Below are 12,177 nucleotides of genomic sequence, written 5' to 3' on the forward strand. Positions count from 1 at the left end.
TGGTTCAAATCTCTTGCTGTCAAGATTGTCCAGTAATGAGCAATTTAAGGATGACGTATGTTTGCTACTTTCATATTTTCTTTGGTTTCTGCAACATAGCTTAGCTCTTCAAGTGATGGGTTTGCCTTAGTGCATGACCATTATCTTTTTTGGCCTAGTCTTTCACCTCATTTATTGGGTAAGCACAATTCAGTCATTTATGTGCACAATTCAGTCATTTATGTTTTTAATCTGTTTAAGTGAACATCCCATTCATTTAGGCTGATAAGCTTTCTGATACCTATATGTTTTCCTTTTCTCACTAGTATATTCTACACCATTTGGAAATGTGCTTTTTGAAGATGTAAAGAGCGGTCTACAGAACACCATACCAGAGTAAGGGGCACTGAGTCATGTGGGAGAGGGGTCCTTATAAAGAAGGTAGGAGACACAGAGAAAGAGAGGAGGATGGTGGCCACGTGAAGCTGTCTCTGCAAGTCACGGAATCCAGGAGAAACAAGAAAGGATCTTCCTCTGGAATCCATAGAGAGAACATGGCTTGGCCCACACCTTGAATGTAGGCTACTCAAAAGCTCACAGCCACGCAGGCAATGCTGACTCATAGCGACCCCCTGTGGGTGTCTGAGACGGTAACTGTTTACGGGAGTAGAAAGCCCAGTCTTTCTCCCATGGAGCTGCTGGTGGTTTAGGACCTGCTGACCTCGTGGATCACAGCCCGTTCCGTAACCACTACACCACCAGGGTTCTACAGCATAGACAACTAGTCTCCAGAAACATGGGACAGTCAGTTTCTGTTGCTCAAAACCTTCTGGCGTGTGGAATTTTGATGCCGAAGGTCCTGGGAACTAACATAGGTCTCCTGGAGAGTGGGACCTTCTTTGCAGCTCCCTGTCCTCCTGGTGAGTAAGGGGGCCTCTGCTGAATGGAGCCACTTCTGCCTCTCACCCATTTCTGTTCCAGCTCTATTCATCTGCCCTGGGGTAGACAAAGAGTAAGAATGGGACCCTGCCCTTCACTGTCCTCCTGGCTCCCTAATGCCTTAAAGAGCCAAGGAAAACATCGCCATACATATCTGGGGACATAAAACGCCATGCTACTTCGGAAGGACCAAGAATGAGATAGCAGCCGCTCATTCCTCATAAGATCTTTAGTGGCGTCTTCACAGCTCAGAGGGTCCATTTCTCCGTTTGATGAGATTGGATGTAGCTCCCGTGAGATACTTTCTGAGAAGTTGCTTAGCAAACTATGGACACCTTGTCTTGGTAAAGAACCCTAATTCATGACCACCTCCTGAGTCTCAGAGTATAACTAGACTCTGTTGGGGTTTCCAATGGCTATAATCATGTGGAAGCAGACACCAGGTCTGTTTTCCATGGCTCCTGGAACTTCCACCTACTCCAACAGCCAACCTTTCAGGTCGCAGTACAGTGTTAACTGTCTGCTCTAGCCAGAGACCTGGCAAATGATGGAGACCCACAGGCGTGGACAGCTTTGTTTTCCCTCCTTGTTATCATTCCTTGAAAACTGATCATGCGCTGTTACAAACAAGGACTGCCTGGTCCTTGCCAGCCTGATTCTCATTTCCTCTCCTGAAGACACCAATTTAAGAGAGGCCGTAACTTTGGGGGGTCTTGTTTTTAAGTCCTTTCATTGGGGGCTCTTACAGCTCTTATCACAATCCATACATCCACCCATTGTGTCAAGCACATTTGTACATATGTTGCCATCCTCATTTTCAAAATATTTTCTTTTTACTTGGGCCCTTGGTATCAGCTCATTTCCTCCCTCCCCTGCCCTCCCTCATGAACCCTTGATAATTTATATATTTTTTCACATCTTACACCAGCTGCTTTCTCCCTTTACCCACTTTTCTGTTGTCTTCTCCCAGGGAGGGGGTTACATGTAGATCATTGTGATTGGTTCCCCCTTAGTCTCCCCACCTTCCCCTTCCCCTCCTGGGATGACTACTTTCATAACTGGTCCTGAGGGGTTTATCTGCCCTGGATTCCCTGTGAGGCTGTAAGTTTTAACTCTGAATGGCCAGCTCCCTGGGAACTGTTGGAAAGATATCCAGCATCCCCAATCATGAAGCAGTAGGATGAAGTGAAAATGAGTATGCTTTGAAAAGGACACTTGGCTTGCCATCCTTCTAAGAATTGAAACTCCTAAAAGGAGATTTACTGACCATCCAACTTGTCGCTTTCCTTCATTAGGTTGCTAAAGGTTTGCTCATGTTGTAACCGAACTTTCCTTCTCTCGGAAGCCAGGTTGTGCTCCACGTGATCTTGCCCAGTCAAGAGCGTGACTGGTTTTAATTGAACCTACAGAAAGAAAAGCACACATCTCTCATGGCTTCGTTCAATGTTTAAATCAAAACATGAATTTTGCAAAAACAAAATTAAAGATGCCACCTTTTCCCCAACTCAAAGTATGCAGAATATTTAAAAGTATTTTCCACACATATTATTTTGACTAAAATTTTGCCTTATTTTTTAAACTAGAAAACCAATATGGGTTTGATAGTTAAAATGCTGGGTTGTTTCTCCATATAATGTAGTTGCTTAAAAAACAATCTTTGTGGATATTAATTCTCTCTGGTTTTTAAATGTTCTAATAGAATCACAAAACAAGAAATTCTTCATATGAATGTGTGAGACAAGATATTATGACTTTCCTCTTAAGAAATGTTTTCTACCTTTTGTAACGCTAGTTTATCAACCTCTCCCCCCCAAATCCCCTTAAACCCCAATCACAGTCAATGCCATTGTTGGGTTTTTGACTATAGGACAGATTAGAACAACACTGGTGGGTTTCTGAGCCTATAGATCTTTACGGGAGCAAACAGTACAAACCCACCAGTTACTGGACATGGATTTTCTAGCCATAGTCTCCGTAACTCCCACTAAACAACTTTTTCCTGCTGGTTAAGAGAAAGTAGAAGAAGATACTGATAGGATTCCGTTTGGAGTTCTTGCTAACAGGATTCACTGTAATCGCCATGTTGCTGCATATAAAATAAGACTGCTGAGACGCAGAGGGCAGTGCAGGGAGATGGGGGTGGGGAGGGGAGGGTGTTTCACTACCAGCAAGAGCCAGGAGTAGAGTGTGTGCTCAGGACCCTGAGATTCCTGTGCACGGAACCTCCTTGATCCAGAAACAGCAGTGACATCACCAGCCACAGCAGAACCCAGAGTGAGAGCATTAGACAGAGTAGTGGACCTCCCAGCCACAGAGCAAGGAAAGATGAGTGCTTTGGGACAGGAGATTGCTTTGTGGAGTGAGATACCTTTATACACTTAATTGGGGGAGCTGGGCTTGCTGACCCACAGAGCTGAAGCTAAGTGCCTTCAAGTTGAGCACTTAGTTCACTGGAGCAGGCAGGGTGCCTCTGGGCACTTAATTTGGGGAGCTGAGTTGACTGACAGAGCTGGAGATGAACACCTTTGGGATGAGTCTTACAGAGGCGTAGAATACCCTTTGGGCATTTATTCATAGTCCTGAAAGAACTTTGGGATATGTGCTGAATGAACAACTCTGTCCTGAGTATTTCTACTGAAATTGTAACTTGATAATTTCCACAATACATCCTAGCATCATGAACTTTGTGTCCGAGTTCTTTGTGGCTGTCACAATGAATTGTAGAACCTAGAGGAAAAGTTGGAGTGAGCATGAGAAAGAACACAGCCTCATCTTTCTACCATGGAACAGTTGGTGGATTTGAACTGTTGATCTTGTGATTAGCAGTCCGATTCATAACCCATTATACTACCAGGGCTCCTTAGGACACCAGAGGGAGAGAATAAAGATGTTTCCTAGAGAAAGTCATCATGTACTAAGAGAGTCTCAATTCGGGAATTTTTGTCACATGAGCACACTGCCTAATCAGGAAACTGAAAGCATCAACATGTAATTCACTAGCTAACTTCCACTGCTGGAAATACAGTGCAACACAACCAAGACTTCACTCCCCTCCATCAAGGCCTTGTTCGCTGAGCTTAAATGTGCAAGGAAAGTTACTTTGCAGCTCTCTGTTGACTTCCAAGAAACTTAACGCCTGCTATTGATCTAAGAAATAAAGTAATTATTTTATAGAATGCTGTTTACAATCCCAAATTATGCTTCATATATACAATGGGGTAGCACACAGCGTTAAGGAATAACAGTGAATCTGCAGAACACCTCATAGCATGGATGGGCCTGGAGGACATTAAACGGAGGGAACTGAGTTCATCATTGAACAAATATTGTATGAGACCATTGGAAAATAAATCAAGAAGATATCCTCACACTAACAGGAACGTTCTCTGATGGTTACCAAAGGTGGGAGGGGAAGTGGGGGAAGCAAATTGTTGGCTAGAAGGTGGGCGCAGGTGACCTTGGTTTAGGAGAAGGCCCGAGACAATGAGGGAGGCAGCAAGAATGATGGCGAGGGAAGCGTCTGTGAGGAGCACAGCGTCACAGGCAATGTAAGAACACGCTGCCATACAGCAAACCCAACCCGAACTCACCGCCGACTCACAGTGACCCCCGAGGGTGGGGTAGAACTGCTCTTGTGAGTTTGCAAGGCTGTACCTCTTTTTCACACGGCGCGCTTAGTGGTTCCTAACTGCTGACCCTGGGGATCGCAGCCCAACATATAACCACTGTGCCACCAGGGTTCCTTGTTTCCATCATCCTGAAATAACATTGCTCTGCAGGTAGGCAGAATGGTTGTGGAAAGGAGAGTGGGGGTACACACACACACACACACACACAGGTGTTACAGAGGATGTTTGTACATATGCATTTACCTGTAGTACAAATAGCTCTATGAATGTGGTGTAGTGTGCTGAGATAAAATTACAAAAACTTCTTGAAAATGGCCAAGCAACTACAGGCAATGAGTTACAGGACCATAGTCTTGGGGACACCAAGATCAATCAGCATATCAGTCCGCAAAGACAACGTTGGATATCCTGCTTTGGTGAATAGTGACTGGAATCCACCAAGCCCGTGAGTGGCCATCGAAGGCACAACTATTGGTCTCACCTTTTTCAGAGGAAAGAAGAGACAAGGAAACCTCCCAATGGACAGTCACCATGACCTTGAGTTAAGAAGAACTAGATGGTACCCAGCTACCATTACAAATTGCTCTGAAAGGGATCACATTAGAAGGTCCTGAACAGAGGGGGGGGGGGGAAGAGGGGAGAAGTAGGGACTGCGTTAGCTGCTAACAGTCTGATCTTAGGTATGTGACCAATGAGAGGTATAACACACAGCTGGTACTTTGTTCTGCGTCTCCTATAAGCAACACACCTCACGTATACCTTGGTGGTTCAAAGTGGCCCTGCGTGCTATGCTACACTTGAGTCTTGAGCCTCTTTGACATTGGCCGGCATTCTCTTTTTCCCAAATGTACTTTTTCCTTCTGCCATTTTACCGAAAACTTGCATGAGTATACTCAAGTGAATTTTATGAGACTTTTCAGTTATCTGATCCTGTGCAATTGTTGATCTAAGCCTAGTTAGTCATTGCCAATTTCTTCTTGGAATTAACCGACTTTGGCCAAACATGCATGTAGACGCAAAGGCTCATCATAAGCTAGTGATTCCTTTCAGGATGTGCTACTGAATGTGACTGGTACCCACTGGTACCCACTGGAAAATACATTGATCTGAGAAAGCTGCTTTCCAATGAAGGTGCTCTGAACCAGCCCATCAGGGTAGCCAGGTGCCTGAGAACTCAGAAATGTTTATAATTTTTCAGGCTCAGCAGAGGTTGGACTGAAGAGTGGATATTTTCTTACGCCACCAGTGCCTGAAGCCAGTGTGACCTGTGGCTGGTGGTGGAGAATGACACCCTCCTTCCCTGTCCACGAGAACTGGGAGAACAAGCGGCTACCCCTCTCCCCGGAAGCCCTGTCATTCGGAGGTCTGAAGACAGCCCGAGATTCCAGGAGGGCTCAAGGGAAGCTGAACCTTTGGCACGACTTTGCTCAAAGTTTCCGCTTGTCGCGCGCTCCTCAGGATGCTCATCCGGGTGACACCCCTAGGCTAGGGAATTTCCCATCCAGACTTCCGGGCCTTAGACTGAACTACGAGGGCAGTAAAGGCACCACAGGCTTGCCAGTTACCCAAGGGAAATAGCTCTCCCCAGGTCTTACTAATTTTCCTTGATCACGAATCGTTCTTCTTCCAGATGTCGGTTACAGCCAAACATGCAACCCAAGTTCACCGGATCTACATCATTGCTGCTACACAGACACATTTCAGATGCACGGGGTCCAGGTGGAACACTGAGGGCGTGCAACAGAACAGCGATGGGAACAGAGCAACGAAGTCCCCAGGGAATACCAAAAATAAACATGGCGCCAGGTCTTGGCACCCCATCAGACTCCACCGGAAAACATCCTAAAGGTCAACAAATAGACCTTGAACTATTTACAGGCTTTTCCTTTTTGTCATTGGGTTTTTTGTTGTTGTTTTCTTTTGTTGCTTTGTTTTTCTCTGTCTTGGTTTTTATGCATATTATTGTCTCTGCAGTCTATCTAGATAAGTAGGTGGGATAAACAAGCTGGAGGAAAAAACAATGGGACCGATGGTTTTGATGGTTTTTGCCAAAATCAGTGGCGAGGAGTGTGTAGGAGGCCTGGTAGAGCTTGATCAAGGGAAATATAACCGAGAGGAACTGCTGAAACACAAATGAAGGCTGAGCATGACAGTGGGACAAGAATAAAGTAAAAGGAAATAAAGGAAAGAACTAGGAGGCAAAGGAAATCTATAGAGGTCTAAATACAGGCATGCACATATGTAAATATATTTATATATAATGAGATTAGCAATACCGGGTGGGTAAGGGGAAGGTGAGGTAGAAAGGGGGACCCGATTACAAGGATCTACATATAACCCCCTCCCTGAGGGACAGACAACAGAAAAGTGGGTGAAGGGAGACATCGGTCAATGCAAGACATGAAAAAATAATAATTTATAAATTATCAAGGTGAGGGAGGGAGTGAGGGAGGGGAAACAATGAGGAGCTGATACCAAGGGCTCAAATATAAAGAAAATATTTTGAGAATGATGATAGCAACAAATGCACAAATGTGCTTGACATTTTGATGTATGTATGGATTGTGATAAGAGCTGTATGAGCCCCAATAAAATGATTTCTAAAAAAAGAAGCAAGGGGTCTCTTGGCCACTTCCATCCCAAACTAGACCTACCGCTTATGCATAACGGAGAGACTTCTCTCAGAAACCCCTGCATACGTAGTATTCCCTTTCTGCTTACACAACTCCCTGGGTGCTTTCTGTAAGGAGACAGTATTTTGAGAGGCATCTATTTTTACTCTTGCAAGCAGTAAACAACAAAAACAAAAGAAAAAACTTAAACGAAAACACAAACTGCCATGCAGCTGATTCAAACTCCTAGTGAACCTATCAGATAGAATAGCAGGAACTGCCCTTGCGAGTTCCCAAGGCTTTCCTGGAGCAGACAAGACAGACTCGTCTATCTCCCCGGACATCCATCAGCAGTTCAGTGTGGAGGTATCTCACAAAGCCACTGGGCTCCAAGCCCACTTTATTCTAAATTGCTCTCAATCTGAGGACAGGTGACGAGCCCACTGCAATTGGTGACAGCTGTGTATCGATTCTGAGTGAGTCTGATTCTGTAGGTCTGAGGTGTAGCCCAGAAACCTACCCTTTGAATAATACCCTAATAGACGTCTATGTGCTCCAGTTTAAAGTGCATTGCCCTTGGCAACAGGAACCTGCCTTGGAGACTGGGTAATAGTGGGAGTAGGTTTCCACTGTATAACATTGTGCAGGGACCCCTGCACCCTGCCAGTGCAGTGGGCTAACTCAGCCCTCACCCCGCTCTGCAGCCCTGGGCCCTGGCTGCTGGAGTGGGGCCCATTTCTGTTGGATACAGCGCCTTGTCTCGGCTCTACCTCCTCCCTTCAAAGCTAGGGGAAGCCACTGTGCTTACTTACCTCAGGGGGGTTTCCTGGGGTTGAAAGATTTAAATTCTAAATGAATTCTTACTTTAAAAAATGTTTAGCCCAAATGGGCCACTACCATTACCGCCACCCCAGTCATAGGCACTTTTACCTCTAACAAGGAATGTCAGGGCGTTACAATCAGTGAATTCCCAGCAGCCTAGGAAGAATGGATCTGGACCTCAGGTCAGGCAAGGCTACAAGACGTGCATGAAGTTTTGTATTTCTTTCTCTTTAAAAAATCATTTTATTGAGGGATCATATAACTCTTATCACAATCCATCCATACATCCATTGTGTCATGTACATTTGTTGCCATCATCCTTTTCAGAACATTTTCTTTCTACTTGAGCCCTTGGTATCAGCTCCTCATTTTCCCCTCCATCGTCCACCCCTTGTCCCTCCTTCACCCTTGATAATTTATAAATTATTATTATTTTTCATTTCTTACACTGACCGATGTCTACTTTCACCCACTCTTGTGTTGTCTGTCCCCAGGGAGGGGGTTTATATGTAGATCACGGTGATCGGCTCACCCTTTCTCCCCTCACCTTCCTCTCGGGACCTCTCATTATTGGTCCTGAGGGGTTTATCTCTCCTGGATTCCCTGTTTCCAGCTCTTATCTGTAGACATGCTCTGGTCTAGCCGGATTTGTAAGGTCAAATTGGGATCATGATGGTGGGGGAGGGTCCTTGTATTTCTTTTAAGGATATTTTTTATCTCACATACCTTGATGTTTATTTTCAAACTTCAGTAACTCAGTAACTCTGACATTTTTCCTTCACCATTACAAAAGAAAACAGATTGGACCATAACATGCAAGTGCTTGAGAAATTGTTCTAGCTTTTTTTAAAGCTCAATTTTAAGTACATAATCACAAAAAAGAGAGAACTAAACCAGAAAGCAATATTTTGAGAACCTGATATGACCTTCAGGTCCCTGAAAACATTTTTCCTTCTCTTTCACAACTGGCTACATTACATAACTCATGATATTGTAATGTTACCACAGAGTGTTAACTTGCAAGAAAACTGCTGGTTGATACTTAATCATTCTCAGGAAGGCACATCTTGTAGCAAGAAGAAATGCCATTTTCCCATAATAATTCTCAAGCAACTGTATGTGCTGAATTCCATGCTAAAAAGCTCTTCATGTGGATAATTACCTTTTCTTTTCCAACTGGTTTCGCCACAAACGTAGAGAACGCTGCACTGACAAGTTTCTCAACACCAGTGAACATGTCCTGTACTGTGACCTTGATACTGATCTAAAACAAAAACAAAAACAAGTAAATAAACTTTCAGCCAGCCAGATAACAAGTTAGATTGCAGCATCCAAAGTTCAGTTATTTCCTTTCTCACTCTTCTCTTTCAATTTAAACTGTGAAAAAAGCATCTTAAAGGAAGACTTTCCTTTCAATGGTGTTCTATAAAATTGAACAAATCACTATTTTTCTGACTAAAGAAAATGCATTTACTATACAAACTTGAAATTACCTATACATAGATGTCAGTGAGTTTGTCTTGGGGATTACACAAATAGTCAAATGGTAGTAATAGCATCAAACTATTCAGTAATCATTCCACCAACCAAAGATCACCATTATTAGGTAAGCACTAAGGTTTAGTGAATAATAATTATAATGATTAACTAAATTAATTCCTCTTTCTAAAATAATATATATTATTATTTTGTACATATTGTTGCAAACTGTCATTGAGTCGATTCCAACTCCTACCACACTGCGTACAACAGAATGAAGCATTGCTCTGCCCTGCATCATCCTCACCAACGCTGGGGCCTGTATCCAGCTAATAGAGTGTTGTCCTTGTTGTTAGGGTCTGCCATGTCTATTCCAATGCACAGCCACTTTACGCACAATAAATGAAACACCACCAGTCCTAGGGCATCCCCACCATTGCTGTTAGGTTTGACCCTGTTGTTGCAGCTACTGTATCAATCCATCCTGGTGAGGATCTTCTACTTCTTCTTCTTCTTCTTATTTTTTTTTGCCCAGCCTCTCTCTCTCTCTCTTTCTCTCTCTCTCTGTCTCTCTCACACATCACACACACACACACACGGATGTCTCTGCTGCAAGTGGGTGGCTGCCTACAAGTTCTCTCTGTAATGCACTTGTTATATTCTCATTGAAGTCTCTTCAAAAATAAAAGGTCAAATCAACACGGTGACTTCTGAGGGGGAGCTACTGGACCAGTTAAATTCAAGGCAGAGCAATCAGCTTATAAGGTTACAGTAACCTTTTTATTTTAAAAAAATATTCAAAAGGCGTAAACTTGATGGATTCTCTTGAGGGACCCAGAACAGTCTCAGGGGCTCACAACGCAGTGGGTTTAAGAAGGTGTCAATGACTTTGACGATGAATAGGCCAGGGAAGTTGTGTGGTGGTGTTTTTCCCATCGCAACAACGCACCAGCTCATTTCCCAGGTGGCACGGGCTGTCCTCTAAGAGTTTTGTTGGCAGAGGTTCCCTGTTTGTCTTACAGTCTGATCGTGCCCCTTCGTCCGTGATTTTGTTCCCCAAATTCAAAACACGTTTAAGAGGAACACACGTAGAGCCCTGGAGGAGACCATGTTGTGACGTGGTGCACACTGAGGTGTGCAGACAGGAGGGAGGAACACCACCGTAGGCAGTGTGCGCTCCTCAACGGAGGCTAGACCGAGGAACCTTGACCTCACAGCTACTATTTTTGTTTAGAGAGGTTCTCTGTGATTTTTCAAAATACCTTTTTTACCTGCCCTTGTGTGTGTGTGTGTGTGTGTGTGTGTGTGTGTGTGTGCATAAGCAAGCAGTTGCAGGACGGCCATTTCTATGTAAGGAACCAGGTGACACCAGTGGCTATGTGCTCCACACACCAAGAGGGTGAGGGACCAAGTCCACCCAGGACTTCGATCCCAGTCTATCGACCTGGCGGTCTGCTTCCACAAAGATCACGGTCAAGGAAACTGTGTGTGGAAGTTTTACTGTCACATGGGTTGAAATGTACTCAATAAGACCTAACAACAATACTGTTTACACTTTTATGTTCTGAATTTTTAAGTTGTGGCATTATGTAATGAGCATTTCCTAATTCCACTAGTAGAAAATACCATGTGGAACGTTGTTAGTGCCACTGCATCTTTTCTGACTCGTCCCAACCTCTGTACACCAGGAAGAAACAGCGCCTCGCCCTGGGCAACCCTCCCAGATCTGGTTACGTCGGAGCCCATTGTTACAGCCGCTGTGTCCGTCCATCTCTTGCAGGGTCTTCCTCTTTGTTGTTGTTGTTGTTGTTGTGTGTGTGTGTGTGTGTGTGTGGACTTCTACTTCACCGAGCATGAAGTCCTTTTCAGAGACTGGTCTTTCTTGATGAAATGTCCAAAATGCTTGAGAAGTTTCAACATCCTCATTTCTAAAAAGCATTCTGACGCATTTATTCCGAGACAGATTTGTTTGCTATTTTGGAAGCCCACAATATTTTCAATATTCTGGACCAACACCATAATTCAAATGCATCACTTTTTCTATGCTCATCTTTATTCATCATCCAACTCCCACAATATATGAAGTGATTGAAACTATAACCTGACTTAAGTTAGGGGCAATTTTGTCCCCCAAATGTTATCCTGCTCTTCAACACTTAAAGAGTCCTGTGTAGTATATTCACCCAATGTAATTTGATTTCTTGGCTGCTGAGTATTGATTGAGGATCCAAAAAAGATGAACTCCTTGACAACTTCAATTTTTTCTCTCTTTATCGTGGGGCTACCTATTGGTCCAGTTGTGAGGATATATTTCTTTACATTAAGTTGCAACTAATATTGAAGACTATAGTTTTTCATCTTCATCAGCAAATAATTCAAATTCTCCTCACTTTCAGTAAGCAAGCTTATTCTTGCTTATCAAAAGTTGTTAGAGGCCTTCTTCTAAGCCTGAGACCATGCTCCAGTTTCTTGGAATTATTTGCTAAGTCTTTAGATAGAAAAAATATGGTGAAAGGATACAACCCGGATACCCACCTTTTCTGATTTTAAATCACACAACATTCCCTTGTTCTGTTCAAAGGGCTGCCTCTTGGTCCTTGTACAATTTCCACATTAGCACAATGAAGTGTTCTGGAATCCCCATTGCACTCACTCTCCACAGCTCGTTATGTTCTACACAGTTTAATGCTCCTTCATGGTCAATAAAACACAAGTAA

At 43.7% G+C, this 12,177-nt stretch overlaps 1 protein-coding gene across 1 annotated transcript in view; it reads right to left on the reverse strand.

The window, feature by feature from the left end:
- Window positions 1-12,177, reverse strand: part of ACOT12 (acyl-CoA thioesterase 12) — a 63,518-nt gene that overhangs the window by 33,797 nt on the left and 17,544 nt on the right. Inside the window, exons 4-5 of the mRNA XM_075543066.1 lie at window positions 9,144-9,245; window positions 2,186-2,321 (exon numbers count right to left, since the gene is read on the reverse strand). Coding sequence (XP_075399181.1) covers window positions 2,186-2,321; window positions 9,144-9,245 — 238 coding nt within the window. The remainder of the gene's footprint in view (window positions 1-2,185; window positions 2,322-9,143; window positions 9,246-12,177) is intronic.

Source organism: Tenrec ecaudatus, chromosome 2, assembly GCF_050624435.1.
Source record: "Tenrec ecaudatus isolate mTenEca1 chromosome 2, mTenEca1.hap1, whole genome shotgun sequence".
NCBI classification, from domain to species: Eukaryota; Metazoa; Chordata; class Mammalia; order Afrosoricida; family Tenrecidae; genus Tenrec; species Tenrec ecaudatus.